Here is a 20,223-nt window from a genome sequence, read left to right on the forward strand (position 1 = left end):
TTAAACATACTCTTTTGCATGTGGAAAATTAAATATAAAAACATTTTTAAAAATTATTTCTAAACATTCTTAATACTTATTCCTACTAGCTGTGTATACTTAAAAAGAGAAAATATAAAATTCAGCAGCTTGAATTTTGCATAAACTTACTCCTCCACTTATCAAAAAGCTTCTCAGAAGAAATTTTATTTTAAAATGCTATGAGTTATTTTGAGTCTCATCAAGTGAAAAGCTACCCTTCTTCCTAGAAGGGGAATATTAGTCTTACTATTAATGACTCATAAGTAATCCCTGGCCCTCTGATCTTAGCCAAAAGGTCTTCTTAAAATTGGGTGGGGACTTGTTAATGTCTTTTCTCATCAAGCAGTATCTCAGCTCAACAGCCTTTCCCCCCTCTGTAAGGGGTTTATAATTAGTAGAATATGTTACTGTTGCTGTTGTTGTTGTTGTTGTTGTTGTTGTTGTTGTTAGAACCTAATTTTGAAAGCTAGTCTTTCCTCAGTTAAATGTCTGCAGAGGTAATGCGGCATGCCTACTTTATTTACGGGCGTACCTCGGTTTACGAAATGTAATGTGGAAATTTCGTAAAAACCAATATGCGGATTGCGCTAGGAATGGGAGTGGTGCTAGAAACCTCCAGACGCAATGCGTCCTGGGGAAACCCTTTTGTACAGTGGGGGGGGGGAGGAAAAAAAAGTAAGCTGGGGCATTATTTTCTATGGATTTCAGTTCGTAAATTATGTAAACTGAGGCTTTCATAAACTGAGGTACCATTGTATTATGTGTTGTCTCATTTGCAATAAATTTTCCATTAGAAGTTTCTAATCTTGCTGAGAAATGAAAAGATAAATAATAATAAATATATATTTTAAAAAGTAAAGGCATGTAGCATTCAATACTGTGCATTTATCCGACTGCAATTTGCCAAACATAGTATCCCCCTCAGGAAATAATAAGGCTGGATATGTTATTCTGTTGTGACACAAAAGTTATAAACAATTTTGGATTTCTCTGACAGGCAATGAGAAATTCCTCAAGAAGAAAAAGCCCACATTCAGAGACCAGCAAAGGTGAGTGAAAGAGAGGATCAGAATTTGAGACTCTTCCTTTTGCTCATATCACATGCTTATGGTGATTCCAGTTGGCTCCTTTTCTGAGAGTCACAATGATGATTCAAACCTAAATTCTGCACCCAGGGGTCTCAGAGAGTGATCTATATCAGATTGTAGCCTTGAATGGGCTCGCTTTGCACTCAAAGAGCACCCAGCCTCCATGAGGGCTCCAGAGGATTAACAGACAAAGTAGAAAATAGACCTTTTTATCCCATTGGTCTTCAGTGCGTTAATTTAACAAGTACTATATTAAAATGATAATTAAGATCAGTATTAAAACACATTTAAAACAACTGAGCACAACAGTCCTTTAAAACCCCTCTCGGGCCAACAGTTGTTAAGGAAAAAGCCTGTCTGAAGAGAAAGGTCTTTGCCTGCCTGCAGGACAACAGAGATGGAGCCAACCTGGCTTCCTGTGGGAGGGAGTTCCAGAGTCTGGGAGCAGCGACAGAGAAGGCTGTCTCCCACGGCCCCACCAAATGCAGCTATGAGGGTGGTGGGACTGAGAGAAAGCCCTCCCCTGATTATTTTAATGTCTGGGCGGGCTCACAGAGGGAGATGAGGTCTTTTAGATAGCTTGGATCCAAGCCATTTAGGGCTTTGTAGGTGAAAAACAGCACTTGTAATTTTGCTTGGAAACGGATCAGCAGCCAGTGAAGCTGTTGTAACAGGGGTGTTACATGTTCTCTGTAACCAGCCCCAGTTAAAAATCTGGCTGTTTTGTGTTGTTTATGAAATTTCATTACTGTTTTCTCAGGGTCCTAACAACTGGGCATAAACAAAGCCCCCAGTTTCTTCCTTTGGTGAATTAGAAATGAATTCATAGTTTCTTTGCTCCTTTTCAGGATTAAGTGATGCTTTTTAGATTGTTGTCATAAAAAGGAGGGCAGATTTTGTAGGACTTTTCAGGTTAGGTGTTTCACATGGGGGAGGCAGAACAAGAGCAGTCTAGTTTTCTGATTCTGTATCCCCTAGTTGAAGCCATTCCTCCCTATTCAAGTTCGTTCGTTCGTTCGTTCGTTCGTTCGTTCGTTCGTTCGTTCGTTCGTTCGTTCGTTCCTTCCTTCCTTCCTTCCTTCCTTCCTTCCTTCCTTCCTTCCTTCCTTCCTTCCTTCCTTCCTTCCTTCCTTCCTTCCTTCCTTCCTTCCTTCCTTCCTTCCTTCCTTCCTTCCTTCCTTCCTTCCTTCCTTCCTTCTTCATAACTGGAAAGGCTTGTGATTTCCTTAGTATTTACAGTAAATATCAGAAGCTTTGTCATTGGTTTTTATATATTAATGTGTGATTTAAAAGCCAGTGCACTCTGGATACTTTGGAAAAGAAGGCGTTACAGTTCCAGATTTATCTGTAAATAGTTCATAGAGATAGGCACAAAGAGCTTTGTAGTGCTTCATCCCAATTTGTACCTGTGTCACCCCAGGTGCTGCACATTCCTTCCCCCTCTCCCCCCGCCTGGCTGTCCCACTGACAAGCCTTGGTGTTCCACTTGGGTTGTCCTCTGTGGCTGGCTTCCAGTCTGGGCAGGAGCCCCGGCTTCCCCTCCTTGCCTTCTCTGGTAACTGACCACTCAGATAAGGAGGTGGGATGGGACTTCTCCCTGCACAGCCAGTGAGCAGTCAGCTGTTGAGCTCCTGCCTGGACTGGAAGTTGGTGAAGGAAGACAACCTGCGTGGCACTCCGAGGCTTGTGAGTGGGGCAGCTGTCGGGGAGGGGGAAGGCTGCGTCTATGAACAGAGGCAAAGTGCTACGAAACACTTCGTGCCCATCTCTGAAAACTAACCGATGTGTTCCACAATGAAGTTTCGTTTTCTCTATGTAGCTCAATGGCTGCTCCTCCTCTTCCTCCTCCTCTTCTGCCGAAGCTTGTGATTATCCCCAATTGTTTTATGATGGTTTAGAAAATATAGGCATATGTTATTGCTATGCCATGGCCTTAGTTAGGTACTTTGTTTCAAATTACTGAGGGCTCATGTTCAATGGTTTGGAAGTTGTTGTTGTTTTTAAATTCAGTTTCAAGGATCATCCCCTCCCCATTTTTCCCCTCTAGGTGCTGACTGTATGCTGGAAAAACCATGGAGGTTGATTGATCAGCCATCTGGGTAGGTCCTTCTTTGTGGCATCTGTGAATGCACACAATTCGATTGTTCTGCGCCTGCACTGAACGTCTTGGATGTTTCTAGAGCTTAAAGACAAATGATTAGTGAGCTGTTCCCCTCTGGAACGCATGTTCCTCCCATACTAGATCCCCTCAGTTCCTTTTTTCCGCTTTGTCATTTAGACGTCCTTCGGAAGAATAAACCAATAGAGCGATTGACATTGAGATTCTAGAATATCCATATTTCAGATTTTACCCTTTTTGTTTCCAATCATTTAATCAGCGTTACCCTGTAAGTTCATTCTATTTTTATCTAGTCGCCTTTTTGCTTCTCCCCTTTTTCTCAAGCCACTTCCCCCCTTATTTTTCCCCACTCTTTATGGCCTCACCAGGCCCGTTTAAGTGGTGCATTGTTTGTACAAACAAAATACCTTTAACAGATGGACATGGCCATTGTTTATTTTGCTTGGGATAACAACATCCCACCCACTCTTGTGAGGCGTATAAGAAATTAACGAAGCCTGCCCTCAAACTTCAGCTCCAGATATTAAGTTCCTACCTTTGGGAGAAATCTCTCAATCCTCCCTCAGCTTTGATGGAGACCACATGGTCCCCAGATCCTCCGGTAGAGCGGCAAATTCCATCACAGCCTGCTCCTGGCTCTGTGATTCCTTCTCCACCTCCCAAGGAGAAGTCAGACAAACTGAAATCAGCATTGAGATCAAAGTTGATATGGAAGACTTCAGCTTGAGCCTCTGATTTGTCTAAAAAGAAAAAAGATAAGACATCTTCTAAAAAGGCAAAAAAGGTCAAGTCTATTCACATCGACCCACCACAACCAACTTTGCCGTCTCCTATCATGGAAGAGTCTTCCAGAGATGCTCCAGGGTCTACATCCAAGAGGGAAGAGCCTCCCTTACCATCGGCCCAAGCTCCATTTTCAACCAGTAGCTTGTCGCTTCATACCGACCTTTCTCTGGCTGACATGCAATCCAGCCAAGCCTTGGCCTATTCTAGTTCTTCATCAGGGTGGTCAATTGCAATAGAACTTTCGGGCTCGGAATCATCTCACCACTCACCTAGGAAGCACCCAGAGAAGCATAAACATCTCTCACCTTCTCAGTATGTGCCTCCATACTGGGAATATTATTACCCTCAGTCTTCACAGTATGCTTGTGATGAACGGAGGGAGAGATACCATCATTATGACCCATAGTTACTTGAAGAACCTCAGGAACAACTTTACTACGATGAACCCAAAAGAGTCAGGTACACTTTACCATACCAGTCTCGGTATTTGCCATTACTATCTCCCTCCCCACCACCGCATGGACACCGATCACAACAGTCTATGCCCACTCCAGTTAAACCAAACTTGAAACGCTCAGTGCCGACCGTCCAACGTTCACATTACAAAATATCAAAACACTCTAAATAGCAATCATTGCTACAGGTCACCACTACATATACAGGTCTTCATCCTCCAGCTGAAACAGAAAGGTACCTCACACGTCCTTCCATTCAACTTCAACCTCCACCTGCACAATCATCTATACTGAGACTCAGACACCTGTCACCATCTTCATCATCGGCCTTACACTCAACACACTTCGAGATCTCAGACTCAAAGTGCATTTTGCAAAATCACACCTAAAATCTGCCCAAAAGGCTACTTATATCGGAGCCCTTTTCGACTTTACAAGCCACAGCCTTTCTTCCACAAGAGAGAATCCTGAAATTGAAAAATGCAATTCATCCCTTCCGACCTCTAGCTTCCGTATCGGCCCATCACGTCCAAAATCTTCTCAGGCTCATGACATTGACAGCCTCAGTTATTCAACATGCTCGACTCAAAATAAGATTGCTCCAGTCGTGGTACCTGTCATTATTCAATCTTATGACAGACCACCCACCTATGAGACTAACAGTAACATCAGAATTAGCCCGACAGTTCACCTGGTGGACATCTCTTCCGAACCTACTTGTAGGATGACCCTTTATGCCCTTCCAGCTGACGGTGCAAGTTACTTCCGATGCCAGCCTGTCCGGCTGGGGAGCACACTGCCTTCATTACAAGATTCACAGCCTATGGACAAATCAAGAAAAACTATTACATATCAATCATCTCAAGCTTCTAGCGATTATCAGAGCTTTCCACGCTTTCCTTCCACTCATCACAGGACATGTAGTTCAACTTGCTACGGACAATACTGCTGTTCTATACTATGTAAACAAGCAAGGAGGCACTCATTCTCTGTCCCTTCTATACCTCACCATCCAGCTATGGGAATGGTGTTACCAGCATCACATCTTCCCGATAGCAGTACATATCTCTACGGACGAGAATTACATTACAGATCATCTCAGCTGTCTGACATAGAGAACACACGAGTGGTCTTTGAACGATACCATCTTCGATTGCCTCTGCTGTCGGTGGGGCATACCGACCATCAATGTCTTTGCTTTGAGAGCGAATACCAAGTGCCATGTCTATTGCTCTTGAGTCGGAGTTGACGAGAATTCCATTGGAGATGCATTCATAATAGACTGGGACAAGGAATTACTCTACCACTTCCCACCAATACCACTCATTCAAAGAACAATCATTCAAATTTGGCACTTCCAGTCAAATGTGAAACTTCTAGCTCCCTGGTGGCTGAGGCAGCCGTGGTTCACTCACCTCAGGTCAATGTCAACATACTCATTCCGACTCCCACTGATCCCTGACCTTCTAACACAAGACGGCGGGATGGTCTACCATCCAGACATTTCATCACTGAATCTGACAGCCTGGAGGATAATCCCGTCTTAAAGCACATCCTTGATCGAGCTCGAAAGCCTTCGACTCAGCTCCTATACGAAAATAAATGGAAAGCATTCATCTCTTTCGCTGACTCAAATAACTTACCTGTAATACTTGTCTCCTTGAAGACTCTGCTCACCTTTCTGCTTCACCTGTTTAACTTTGGACTATCCTATTCCACCTTAAAGGTCTATATTCAGCCATTGTTGCTCATCAACCGGCTAACTCCAAATCAGCTAAACTTTTATCTCACCCGACTGTAAATAAGTTTCTTAAGGGACTTAATAATATTCATCCACCACGCCAACGTATCATCCCTCAATGGCCTTTGCAACTTGTCCTTAATGCTCTTATGTGTCCACCCTTTGAAGCGATGGCTTCTTCTAATCTCAAATTATTATCTTTGAAGACTTCCTTCCTCGTAGCAGTAGCATCCACTAAATGAGCTAGTGAACTCGCTTCCCTCCGCTCCGATCCACCTTTCATCTTTTCCATTCAGATAAGGTCACGTTTATTTTAATGTCTCCTTCTTGCCGAAGATTGTATCTGACTTCCACCTTAATCAGCCAATCATCTTTTTTCCATCACCATCAACACCTCTTGAGCGCATGTTCCACTCACTAGACGTAAGACACTCTCTTGCTTTCTGTATTGGCAGGACCAGGCTCAACATCTAGCCTGTAGGAAAACAAATAGACTTTTTCTATGCTTTCATGGTCCTCACAAGGGAGTGCCATCTTCCCCACAAGCTATCTCCAGATGGATCATCCAAACCCTCTTTGGCCTATGAGTTATCAGGCAGATCATCTGAGAGCATGCTCTACTAGATCGTTGTCAACGTCTACTGCCTTTCAGTGTGGGATTGAAATACCTCCTTTCTGCTGTGCGGCAACATGGTCTACTCCTTCAAACTTTGTTAGACATTACCGTCTAGATGTCAGAGCACGGAGTGATGCTGGGTTTGGCAGAGCTGTCTTGGCATTTTTCCTACCGTGACGTCCCACCATCTGGTAAGTGAGCTTGCTAGTCACCCAATGGTGTGCATTCACAGAGGCCATGAAGAAGAAAAGGAGGTTACCTACCTGTAACCATAGTTCTTTGACTGGTCCTCTGTGAATCCACACATGCCACCCATCCTCCCCTCCGTCCATCACATTTTCTCTTAAATAACTCCTTTACTTGGCAGACAATTATCAGGAACTGAGGGGATCTAGGATGGGCGGAGCATGCACTGCACGGGGGATCTCCCCCACTAATCATGTGCCTTTAAGCTCTAGAAACTTCTGAGAATGTTCAGCATAGGCACAGAGCAATCCAATACTGTGGATTCACAGAGGACCACTCAAAGAACTACTGTATGGTTACAGGTAGGTAACCTCCTTTTTATGATTGGGCCATGCCTATATTACATTTCATGGTCATGTGCATTAACCATAGGTATGAAGGGCATTTGATTGTGAAAATGGAAAAACAAATGCTGTGGTGGGTCACTGTAGTCTCTTACCTTGGAAGGGCGCCAGTTAGAGAGAGGTTGATCTATGCCAGGAAGGAGCAAAGGGTGGCCCATGGGTTGCATGCCCCGAGCCCACACTTTAACTTCCCCCACACTTTCCATTTTTCTTGTATTTTGAGGCAGCTTGAAACATCCAGTTTCAAGCACCCCTGGGGATGTAATTGGTTATCTGGGATCCTTTGTGCCATTTCCATCTCTTTTTTTGGTGGAGGGGGGAGGCCTCTTTGGGCCTTAATGAAGAATGTGTGGGGAAGTAAGTTCTCCAAATGGCCACTTGCTCTCCAAGAAGGGCACTACTGGCTTTTTAAAGCCCTGCAAACAAACAAGCAAACTTCTCCCTCTCTCTCTGTTTCATTGGGAAGTATTAGGGGACAGAGGGAGGACTGGAGGGCAAGCGACATGTGTGTGTGGAGAAAGTCTGAGACTTTGGCCATCGCAGCCTTTATCCGAGGCAATTAAGAAACATAATGCTTCCCATGTGTCCCCCCTCCCTTATGCACCTGTCCAGTGGAAGATGGTGCCTTCTAGCATGGCTGGTTGGGCACAGGGAAGGGTCACGGTGGGTGGAGCCGACTACACTTGCCTTACCACCCACCCCTCTTTTGTGCAATTAGCACAAGGTCATGTAAACAACACATTAGATGTGTGTGGCATGTGCCCATTGGGTGTGGTGAGTTCTCAACAAGTTAAAGCAGGGCATAAACCCCATGGGATCCTGCAGTCTTCATCAAGAAGGGTGTCATAGCATAAGACCCACATTAGAAGAACAGCTTGGGGTGGAGATTCCTGCATGCTCAAAAAGGAGGAAAAAGCTAAGTGAGACCCATATTTCTCTGCATAATGCTAAATATCATGCAAGACCTTAGTGAAGATGATATCTGCTTTGGTTACTAAGGATGACATCTAGTAGGACTCCCTACGTTGATGATGGTTCTCAGCCACACAATCTGGTCATTTACACCATCATCCTTCTTATGCTTCGGAGCTTTTTGTCCAAGCACTTTATTTTTTGTAAAAAAAAATGGCCACTTTAGAGCTATCTAAGACAATGTGGTTGATCCTGGTGTATTTTGCTAAGCTGGTGTGTTTCACTTTCTCAACAGAGGAAAAAAACAACTGATGGATGAGATCGCAGAATATAAGCCTCCCTTAAATTCAGTGCAAAAAATCCGGGTTCTGTTCGTTGGGCAAATTGGTGCTGGGAAGTCCAGCTTTTTCAACTCAGTAGATTCTGTCTTCTGTGGCCATGTGATTAATAATGCCCCAGCAGGAGCAGATGGCAAAAGTGTGACAAAGAAGGTTAGCATCATGTAGCAAAATCTAAAATCAAAATGTGTTCCCAGAAGCTGACTCCTTTTTTAATCAGTGAAACACAAAGTATTTTTTCTACAAAGGTGAATGGGCAAAATCAGGTTGTATTTTGAATGGTTTACTTTTCCTCTTGGCCTCCGGGTTTTCTAATATGGAGAAACTAATCAGTAGTGCAACCCTAGCTCTCTAAAGGAATTAATAAAGATAATAAGCTTCAATTCTTCAAAAAGGCTCTGATTTATGAATGTGGTCTTTCACAAAGTGATACAAATCAAGGGAAGATCCCAGAAGCTGACTCCTATTTTCATCAGTTAATCATTTCTCAATGAAACACAAACCAATTGTCGGGTCTTATTTTCAACAAAGGTGAATGGGCAAAATCAGGTTGCATTTTGGATGTTTAAGTATACTGTACATATAATACAGACAAATTCCAAAAGAAACTTCTCTCATATATTGGGTATAACACCAAAATATTTTGAAGGGCTACTTTTGGACAATGAAATGGTGAAGCAAAAGTGTGAATGAGGGCAGCGCGTATAATGGGGAAACAAAGACCTTTAACCCCTCAGGTGAGTTCATGTTGGCATGCCTGTTCTTCAGAGTACAGATTAGAAAGCTCTGTTCCAATTCGCAAACCTTTCTTCGGGCTAGGCATTCTGCACATGAAGAGGCATACTGGACCAAAAGCTCTATGAACATGTGTGCATGTTTTCCTTTTGAAATCGAAAAAAACGGAGAGCTGAGAGTTAGCAAAGTATCTCCCTGGAAAGCTACCTTATGTCATTTTAAAGAGAAAGGTGTGATTTTTTTAAAAAACACACAAATAAAACAAGGTCAAAATCATCCATATTAAGTGAAAGGAAGACCACGAAGAAAGACAGGAACAAAAGTCAACTCATTTGAAGTGTGGTGTTGGAAGAGAGCTTTACGGAGGTCATAGAGGCTGCCCTTTGGCATGTAAAGCTTGACATTCTTTCTCCTACTGACAACATGGGCACAATATTGCCATTTCTTGGTGTTTTGAATTGAGGATACAGAAGCACAATGTTTGTAAACCAGAGACTTTTTTTTGAGCAAATGAATATATTTTAAATCTAGGGATACTGTTGTTAAGTGCCATTGGAGGTGAGCTATGACAGCCGTATGAATGAACAATCTCCAAAATGTCCTGTATTGTTAACTCACACGTGGTTCCTTTAGGGAGTGAATCCATCTCGGATTTATTCTTCTTTTTTCCCTCTCGCCTTCCACCTTTCCCAGCAATATTATCTTTTCCAGAGAATCCTGCATTCTCAAGATGTTCCAAGAGATAATTCAGACTTTAATTGATCTAAGACCCATTTGTTTGTCTTTCTGATAGTCCAGGGTAGACGTGTACCTTGACTTGAGCACATCGTGAGAATGGCTGATGGTCGGATTCCAAAGGATCTCCTGTATGAAGAATTAGTGCAGGGAATTTGCCCCAGAGGAAGACCACAGTTGCGATACAAGGATATCTGCAAGCGGGATCTAAAGGCCTTAGGAATGGACCTCAACAGATGGGAAACCCTGACATCTGAGTGTTCAGCCTGGAGGCAGGTGTTACATCATGGCCTCTCCCATTTTGAAGAGACCCTTGTCCAGCAGTCCGAGGCAAAGAGGAAGTCACAAGAGCAGCAAAATCAGGGAGCTGGACAGAGGACAGATTGGATTTGTCTTCAGTGTTGAAGCGATTGTCACTCTTGAATTGGCCTTCTCAGCCACACTAGACGCTGTTCCAAATCCTCCATACAGAGCACGTTACCATAGTCTTTTGAGACTGAAGGATGCATAACTAGTCCAGGGTATCAGCAAAGCTCCTTTCCAACACCACATTTCAAATCAATCACATTTTTTTCCTGTCAGCTTTCTTAACTGTTCAGGTTTCACATCCGTGATCAGAAAGACAAGCTTGTGGATGATTTTGGTCTTGGTCACCAGTGACACATCAATACATTTAATGATCTTTTCTAATTATTTAATTGCTACCCTTCCTAGTGTCATTCTTCTGATTTCTTGACTGTGGTCTCCATTTGGATTGATGGGTTGAGACAAGTTATACAAAATCTCTAACTATTTCAATTTTGTCATTTTTAGGACTAAGTTTTGCTATAGTCATATTTTTCTTCTTCTCAATGTTCATCTGCAGTCCTACTTTGCAGCTTTCTTCTTCCACTTTCACTAAAAGTCATTACAAGTCATTGTAATTTCCTTCAGTCAGATGGTGTCATCTGTATCTCTTAAATTATTGTTGTTTCTTCCATCAGTTTTCACTCCTCCTTCATGGGAATCTATTCCGGCTTTATTTATTGTATGTTCTGTGAACAGACTGAGGAGATAAGGGGGTAAAATGCAACCTTGTCTGACATTTTTGCCTATAGGAAACCATTCTGTCTCTCCATATTCTCTCCTAAGGGTACCATCTTGTTCACAATACAAGTTGCACATCAGGACACTCAAGTGGTGAGGTTCACCTGCTTCTTCCAGAGCAACTCCTAGTTCTTCATGATCTACACAGTCGAAAGCTCTGCTGTAATCTATAGAGCATAGACTGTTCTATTGAAATTCTTTGGTGCTCTTCAGTAGCCTGCACATATTTGCAATATGAGGAATCCAGCTTAAACATCAAGCATTTCTCACTCCATATATGGCAAAAGCTTTTGTTGCAATACCATCACTTGTATGAAAAATTTAAGTGATCATCTTACAGTTAGTTCACTCTGTGGCATTTCCTTTTGGGAACTGGAAAGTAAATGGAGCATTCCCAGTTTGTGGGACATTGTTTTGTTTCCTATATCCATTGGCATATGCTTGTTAGGATTTTGTTAGGCTTTTGATGGCCATATTCAGTCTATGGCTTGAAACAGTTCTATTGGTATTCTCTTTATCTCTGCTTCATTTTCTAGAATAGAGGGTTTTTCAACATATGATTCTTCTTCAAAGGAATCTGTCATCCTTTTGTCTCTTTTTAATGTGTGTGTGTGTGTGTGTGTGTGTGTGTGTGTAAAATAGCTGTGCTTTATAAAAAAAAACTTAACTCAAAAATCCTTTGTCAAACCTTACCAAATTTGGCAGAGAGACTGTCAGCTACAACTGTGTCCAATTTGGTGCTGATCTGAAGCCCAGTTTAAAAATTATAATTTTTGCTTGGGCTGACCACATTCTTGGAATTCTCCGATAGAATATTGATTTGCTGTGCCAGCAAAAGAGCACTGCTGCTCTTTCGTGCAGCAGTAATACCAAGGAAGTTCTTTTTTATCTTAATGTATTTCAGTACCCATCCTAATATCTTACGAATAGTGATATATTTCCCAATTTAAAAGCCAGTGTCATAGATGAAGTTCTTGGAATTATTGTTACAGGTGTTTGATTTCTGTATCACATAATTAGAAAGCACAGTTTGTTAACTTTTGTAGTAGTTTGGTGCTCTGCTTTTTGACCAGCAGTTTAGGTGAATGTTTGTATTTATAGTTTGGATATGTTAAATGCGCACCTAAGGAATTGATGGACAGTTTGCTATAGATGCATTGTCAATTTGGCAAACATGTCGATATGTCATATGAGATAGAAATGGTGCCTGACATCATTATGTTTGTGTTTTAAAGTACATCATTTTCTTTCCAAGGAAGTCTTTGGGAGCCTTGGGATGGAGGAGATCTTGAATTCACAAAAATCCCCAACAGATCAAAGCCAGCAGGATCGGGACTCTGTGATCTGGTGGCAATATTAGTTAATACTCCCCTCCTGTCCGGAGACTCCTCAAGGCCTCTCCAGGTTGAAAAGGAACTGTAGAGACCCTTGGAATGCAAATAGGAGGAAACAAGAAGCTTCCAAATCAGTTAAATTAAAACTATCTTTGCAGGATGCCATCATAATTGTGTGTTGTAAAGTTACACTAAGAGAATTGCAGCCACTGTCTCAGCAGGCTGCCCCTATTCTTAATTTTGTGATACAGGTTACTAAAAAAAATGGAAAGGTGGTTTCTTTATGTTTATGAGTATTCGATTATTGTCATTCACATATTAAAAAAAACACCAAAAACCAAGTGGATGGGAGTGTACTTTAATATTTATTTTTTTCCTCTTAAAAAAAAAACAGTACAGGACCTATGAAGTGAAAAACAGAAGCACTGGAAAGCCATTGCCCATCCTCTTCTGTGACACCATGGGGCTAGAAGAAAGAGAACTCGCCAGCCTGAGAACTGATGATGTGATCAGCATATTAAAAGGACATATTCCTGATGGGTATCAGGTAGGATGCGTTACCTAACACTCCACAGCTCATGTGAAATAAAGAAATGGTTATTCAGTAATCTGTGTCTTGCATAGCTACTTTTCTTAGCACAAGCTGTGCATATGTCATGTGGCCGTGATATTCGGACTTGCCACTTCTTGTAATTTGTGACTCCTTTTGTAGTTGGATTGATTTTTGTATGCCGATCTTGGATGTGAAAGCCAGATAAAAACAGAGCAGGAGGACTGGTCTCTGTGGGCCAAGCTGTCTATGAAGCAACTTTTTGCTACTATCCACACCACTGAACCTGTGTCCAGGGAAACGGTTACATAATTACATAGGCTCTTGCTTTCTCTGCCATTTGGTAGAATAGTTTAGGTATATATGTTTTATGCAAGACATTTGTTTTGGAGTAGATCTTTCTGATGTTTGTTTATGTCTGAACGATGGGAGCATTTCAAGAATGCTGTTTATTATACCACCTTGTCCATATTTGACAAGAAGACCAAAAAGACAGCAGACTGGTTTGAATCCCATTTGGAGGAGTTGATGCCAGCCATCGAAGAAAAGAGGAGAGCTCTAGCAGCATACAAAGCCTCTCCTAGTGAGTACAACTTGCAGGTTCCCCGGGTTGCTTGTAGCAAAGTCCAACAGGCTGCCAGGAGGTGTTCTAACGATTATTGGCTTCACCTCTGCACTCAGATACAGATAGCAGCGGACACAGGTAACATCAAGGGAATGTATGATGGAACCAGCAGGCTTTAGGTCCAATAGAGAAGAAATCTGCTCCTTTGAAGACTGCTACAGGCGTGATCATCCAGGACGGAATACACAGATGGAACGCTGGGTGCAGCACTACTCTGAGCTATATTTTAGCGGGAACATAGTAACCAAAGACGCATTAAATAATATCCAGTGCCTGCCTGTCTTAGAATAGTTGAATGGCAAATCAACTTTAGCAGAAATAAAAGTGGCCTTGGATTCCCTTGCCTTTGGCAAGGCACCTGGGAAAGATAACATCCCTGTTGAAGTGCTGTAGTGCTGTAAAGAGATCATCACCACTGAGCTGTATGAAATCTTTTGTCTTTGCTGGAGGGAAGGTGGAGTACCACAGGACATGAAGGATGCAAACACTGTCACATTGTATAAGAACAAAGGCAACAGGGGCAAGTGCAGTAACTACTGTGGCATCTCTCTTCTCAGCGTTGTAGGGAAGCTGCTTGCCCGTGTTGTGCTGAAGAGGCTCCAGGTGGTGCTTGCACACAGAGTCTATCCAGAATCACAGTGTGGATTTCGAGCTAATAGATCCATCATTGACATGGTATTTTCCCTCAGACAGTTGCAGGAGAAATGTAGGGAACAATGACAGCCCCTCTTTGTGGCCTTCATAGATCTTACAAATGCCTTTGATTTGGTTATTATTTATTATTTTTATTTATTGAATTTGTACCCTGCCCATTTAGTCAACTGACTACTCTGGGTGGCTAACAACATATAAAATAAACCATTTAAATTATAAAACAAATAGTGCATCAATAGACAAGGACTATCCCTGGTTAGCAGGGATGGCCTTTTTAAAATATTTCCCAAGATTAGCTGTCCACCTAGGTCCTTTCATGAGGAAATGAAGGGCACTGTAGTTTTTGACGGCTCAACATCAGATCCCTTTGACATTCGGAGTGGAGTGAAACAGGGCTGTGTTTTAGTGCTGACTCTGGAATCTTTTTTCTGTCATGGTGAAGCATGCTTTTGGAACTGCAACAGAAGGTGTCTATCTCCAGACTAGATCAGATGGAAAGCTCTTTAATCTCTCTAGGTTGAGAGCGAAGACCAAAGTCCAGCTGAAATGCATGCGGGACTTCCTCTTCACCGATGAGGCAGCTGCTGTTGCCCATTCTGTCGAAGACCTCCAGCAACTTATGAATCACTTTAGCAAGGCCTGCCAAGAATTTGGATTAACAATCAACCTGAAGAAAACACAACTCATGGGCCATGACATGGACTCACCTCCTTCTGTTACCATCTATGTACAAGAATTGGAGTTTGTTCATGGTTTTGTGTACCTTGGCTCAACTATCTCTGACACTCTCTCTAGATGTTGAGCCTGATATAAGCATTAGCAAAGCAGCTACCATATTCTCTAGACTCACAAAGAGAGTATGGCTTAACAAGAAGCTGGTGGCATATACCAAGATCCAGGTCTATAGAGCTTGGGCCCTGAGTACACTCCTGTACTGCAGTGAGTCCTGGACCCTTCGTGCATGGGATGAGAGGAAGTTGAACATGTTTCATATGTGTTGTCTCCAACGCATTTTTGGTATCACCTGGCAGGACAAAGTTCCAAATAGTGCAGTCCTGTAATGAACTGGAATTGTTAGCATGTATACATTTCTGAAACAGTGACGTCTGTGTTGGCTTGGATGTGTTCTGAGAATGGTTGATAATAGGATTCCAAAAGATCTCCTGGATGGAGAATTAGTACAGGGAAAGCGCCCCAGAGGGAGACCACAGCTGCAATACAAGGATATCTGCAAGTGGGATCTGAAGGCCTTAGGAATGGACCTCAGCAGATGGGAAACCTTGACATCTGCACGTTCAGCTTGGTGGCAGGCATTGCATCACGGCCTCTCCCAATTTGAAGAGACCCGTGTTCAGCAGGCCGAGGCAAAGAGGCAGTCCCCAAATCAGCAAAATCAGGGAGCTGGACAGGGGACAGGTTGTGTTTTTCTTCATTGTGGAAGAGATTGTCACTCTTGAATTGGCCTTCTCAGCCACACTAGATGCTGTTCCAAGACCTCTTTTCAGAAAAGGTTACCATAGTGTCTTGAGACTGAAGGATGCCTACTGTTTGTATCTAGCAATTTCTTGCAGGAATTGGATTGTGGTTTAACTATCCTCTGTTGTTTTTACTGAGATTGCAATATTTTTGTAATTTCCAGTTTAATCCAATTGCTGCTATGCAACCAAATACACCCGGCTACATCAAGTCTCCCTCTCTGAAGGAGGAGATTCACTGTGTTGTGTTTGTTGTTGATGGGTCGAATATTGAAATCCTCCCTGAGAAGATGGAAACAAAGCTTAAAGAAATTCGAGAGAAAGCTAATGAATTTGGTAAGGCTTTGATATTTATGTATAAAGAGCTTGAAACGAAAAGATCATAGTGTGATGCTATGCACTTGAATTATTGCTTATCCTCTGGCACAAGAAAGAGGAAGCAATGTCCCTCCAGGTATTGTTGGATTTTGACTCAGTTCAAGTTGGTCAGGAATGATGGAGGTTGTAGCTCAGCACCATTGCAAAAGGCCACACACAGTCTTTCCCACTTATATTCTCAAGCAAAGCAATGGGTCACAAATTGATGGCTTCTCAAGGTATGCAAGATCATCTAGTCCTTGACTGTAAGGTGGTGCTGAAAGAACTTGGCCTTGTGTTTTGAAAAGAATCTAACACTTCTGCAGCCTCTTCAGAGGTAAATGATGAGGCACTTTATTGTGCAACATGGAGGACCTGTTTTGTGTCCAGGGCTAGCGTATATTTGAAGCAGCTTTTTATTCACAAAGAGCTGAATCCATTTCCAGATTTCACCTGATCCCTATTTGTTGTCAGTCAGTGCAGTGCTTGGAAGTTACTTTTCTGAAGTAAAACTTCTAGGATTCCCAGGCCACTGGCTGTACTGGTTAGAAGTGTGCATGCTTAGGTTTTTGGACCACAACCCATGTAATTCCAGCAGCCATGCCACATGGGGAATTCTGGGAGTTGTGTCAAAGCACACTTATGTGCACATGAAGTGCTGGTCAAGGGATTCTAGGAGCTGGAATGAATCATGATTAACAATGATGATTCAATCTTAGAATGTCATTTTAAAGTTAAGATAGCTTTTAATAAGAGATGGGGTATTTGCATTCATATCCCTATGCAGCTGGAGTAAATGAGGGACCACCCCCTGGGGGTGGACTGTCCACTCACGTGTCCTTCCAATCACTCCCAGAGCTCTGCTCTCTTCCTGCTCAGCTAGTGACTCTGCAGTTGTCCAGGGAGACTCGTCCTCCTTCGCCTTGCCTGGAGTGGAGCTCCAGGAGTGATTGGAAGGATGAATGAGCCCGCTGCCACCGCCGGACGGACGGGGTTATTCACCGTCGTCGTTTAGTCATTCATTCGTGTCTTAATCTTTGTGACCCCATGGACCAGGGCATGCCAGGCCCTCCTATCCTCCACTGCCTCCCGTAGTTGTGTCAATTTCATGTTGGTTGCTTCGCAGACACTGTCCAGCCATCTCATCCTCTGTTGTCCCCTTCTCCTCCTGCCATCCCACTTTCCTAACATCAAGGTCTTTTTCAAGGAGTCTTCTCTTCTCATGAGATGGCCAAAGTACTGGAGCCTCAGCTTCAGGATCTGTCCTTCCAGTGAGCACTCAGGGTTGATTTCCTTTAGAATTGATACTATGTTTTTAATTTTATTCTTTTAATATTGTGAGCCGCATTGGGTACACTTATCAGGGGAAAGGTGGCCTATAGAACAAAGAAAGAAAGAATCATGATAATATGATCCAGAATTCTGGAAATTGTACTCTGAAAAGAAGGTTCCAAAAATTAACATTTCCAAGCTCTGGTGAGTGATCGGGTATAGTCGAGAAGCCGATGCACCACTTTGGGCAAAAATGGATCAGAGGCAGAGATCCTTATGAATCCACATAATTTTTTATGTAGGATCATCCCCCAAACAATCTCAATCACAGGAACCACCTCTGCCCACAGATTAGACATTGGGTTGGGCATGATCCCAGGTTAAAATTATGAGAAATTATGTGTTTTTGTAGCACCGTAAAGCCAGGTACCCCCTCATTTCTCTGTTGTAGTATTTGGATACAAATAGGGACAGCTGGAGTATGTGAAACATTTGTATTTGATAAGACAGCCATGAGAGTGAATTCACGAGACTGGGAAATCCATGTGTGGTGATAATATCCTTTTAATAACTTGTTTTCTCCTTCCAGAATTGCCACAACTTATTTTACTTACTAAAGTGGATGAAATTTCCTCTTTTCTTAAAGAAGATGTTTCTGATGTGTACAAAAGCCAAGCTGTTAAACAAAAGGTAAATGCTTGTTATTGTTCTGCATGTCAATGTCGTTGTTTTAAACAGGCAGCCTTGCTCTTACATGGTCAGGCTAACCACAGTGTGCTGGCCTTTTCATTCGTTATCATCACTGCCATGTTCTTAAATCACTGTATAAAACAAATATACATGCTCAGCATTTAGGTTGCAGCCTTCCCCACACTTAACTAGGATTTCAACCTCATCAAAGCAGGGCACCTGCTTCCATGCTACCATCCATAGGCTTCTGCATTTAACTGCAGGGTTGAGTCCTGTGTTCAGAACTTGTTCTTCCTTCTGAGCAGTTCTGTCCCTTTTTAAACTGCAATTTAACAGGCATAGGAAGATCCATGAGGGAGAATAGGAATACTGACAAAAGATGCAGGGGCGCACCTCTTGTTTTAGGTAAGTTTATACCCCTGGCAGTATCTTAAGGGGACAAAACATATACTGTTGAAATTGTATGACAAATCACACTGGAGTAGGTCCATCTGGATCAATAGAACTTACAGGTGAGTTACTTTACCAAATCCCCATGGATTCAATAGGGCTACTGGAGTGTGTCCTGCTACACTAGGCAACAGGATTTCTGCCATTAACTTATTTTGTGTTTATTATAAAGGAAGGCTGCACTTACATCTTTGTAAGAAATTTGTGCTTCTTATTACCAACCTCTGGCAATCTAAGAATGAGTGTTCGCCAAAATGTCCCATCCTCAACTGTTCTGCTGAGTGCTTGTAGCGGGCCACTCTCAAGCCCTTACTCATCCAGGCTTATAAGAGTGCTCACTACCTTTCACCAAAACTTGCTGCCACCAACCTATCCTTATAATCAAAAGGACAAGTGTTTCTTTCAAAACAAATAAAAAGTTTATTGATTACAAGAAATAAAAGGAGTAGATCACAGGTATAGAATCAATTAATCAATCACTGTTTCTCAGACACTAGCTCTCACAGACTTTTCCCTCACTGACAGGCTCTTTCTCACTCTCTAACAATCTCTCTAATCACTCATCTCTCAAACTGATCTCTCAGACTCCTCACACACACCTTATATATCCCAGCTCCTCCCACTTCTGCACCACCCTCCGTCTTCTCATTGGCTGAGGTTCCCCTGCCCAGCTGTGACGGACAGGTGAGAGCAGAGCTGAACGCCACAGCGCTTATAAAAACAAACACGTGGCTGCCTTTAGGGAGTCAATCCAACTCAGATTTGGTCTTCCTGTTTTTCTGCTCTCTTCTGCCTCTCCCAGCATTATTGTCTTTTCCAGAGAATCCTGCCTTCTCATGATATGGCCAAAGTAGGACAGCCTCAGTTTCAACATGTTTCTTCCAGAGATAATCCAGGCTTGATTTGATCTAGGACTCACTTCTTTGTCTTTCTGGCAGTCCAGGGTATGCAGAAAACACTGTACTTCAAACAAAACATTTTTTCCTGTCAGCTTTCTTAACTGTTCAGTTTTCACAATTGTACATGGTGATCAGAATGACAAGAGTGTGGATGATCTCGGTCTTGGTCACCTGTGATACATCCTAACATTTGATTATCCTTTCTAATTCCTTAATTTCTACCCTTCCTAATCACAGTCTTCTGATTTCTTGGCTGCAGTCTCCCTTTGGATTGATAGCTGAGACAAATTATACAAAATCTCTATTTCACTTTCTTCTTCATGAATGTCAGAGTTGTTTTGTCCTGTCAACATTAAACTGCAGGTCTGTTTTGGCACTTTCTTCTTTTACTTCTGCCAGTAAGATGGTGTCATTGGCATCTCTTAAATTATTGATGTTCCCTTCCACCAATTTTTACTCCTTCACCTCAGTCTATTCTGGCATTTCATTTTTGTTCCTTGTACGGATTGAACAGAAATTTTTTAAAAATGCAAATCTTTTTTTTTAAACCAGAAGGAAACCCAGACTTAATGAAGACAGCAAAAATAAACTGTTGGTATATTTAGCCAAAAGTTTTTTCAGCATCTGGCAAAAAAAAATTCCAGCCTGATCAGGTCTCTCACTGACCAAATGTACTACTAATCTCAAATCCTTGG

At 42.4% G+C, this 20,223-nt stretch overlaps 1 protein-coding gene across 8 annotated transcripts in view; it reads left to right on the forward strand.

The window, feature by feature from the left end:
• LOC110089470 (interferon-induced protein 44-like) overlaps positions 1-20,223 on the forward strand; it is a 43,494-nt gene that overhangs the window by 20,221 nt on the left and 3,050 nt on the right. For all 8 annotated transcript variants that reach the window (XM_020812568.3, XM_072997838.2, XM_072997836.2 and 5 more), the window contains 6 exons: positions 1,019-1,070; positions 3,157-3,208; positions 8,624-8,819; positions 12,951-13,103; positions 16,025-16,196; positions 18,079-18,179. In XM_020812568.3, coding sequence (XP_020668227.3) covers positions 1,019-1,070; positions 3,157-3,208; positions 8,624-8,819; positions 12,951-13,103; positions 16,025-16,196; positions 18,079-18,179 — 726 coding nt within the window. The remainder of the gene's footprint in view (positions 1-1,018; positions 1,071-3,156; positions 3,209-8,623; positions 8,820-12,950; positions 13,104-16,024; positions 16,197-18,078; positions 18,180-20,223) is intronic.

This window comes from Pogona vitticeps, chromosome 4, assembly GCF_051106095.1.
Source record: "Pogona vitticeps strain Pit_001003342236 chromosome 4, PviZW2.1, whole genome shotgun sequence".
In the NCBI taxonomy this organism is placed as follows: domain Eukaryota; kingdom Metazoa; phylum Chordata; class Lepidosauria; order Squamata; family Agamidae; genus Pogona; species Pogona vitticeps.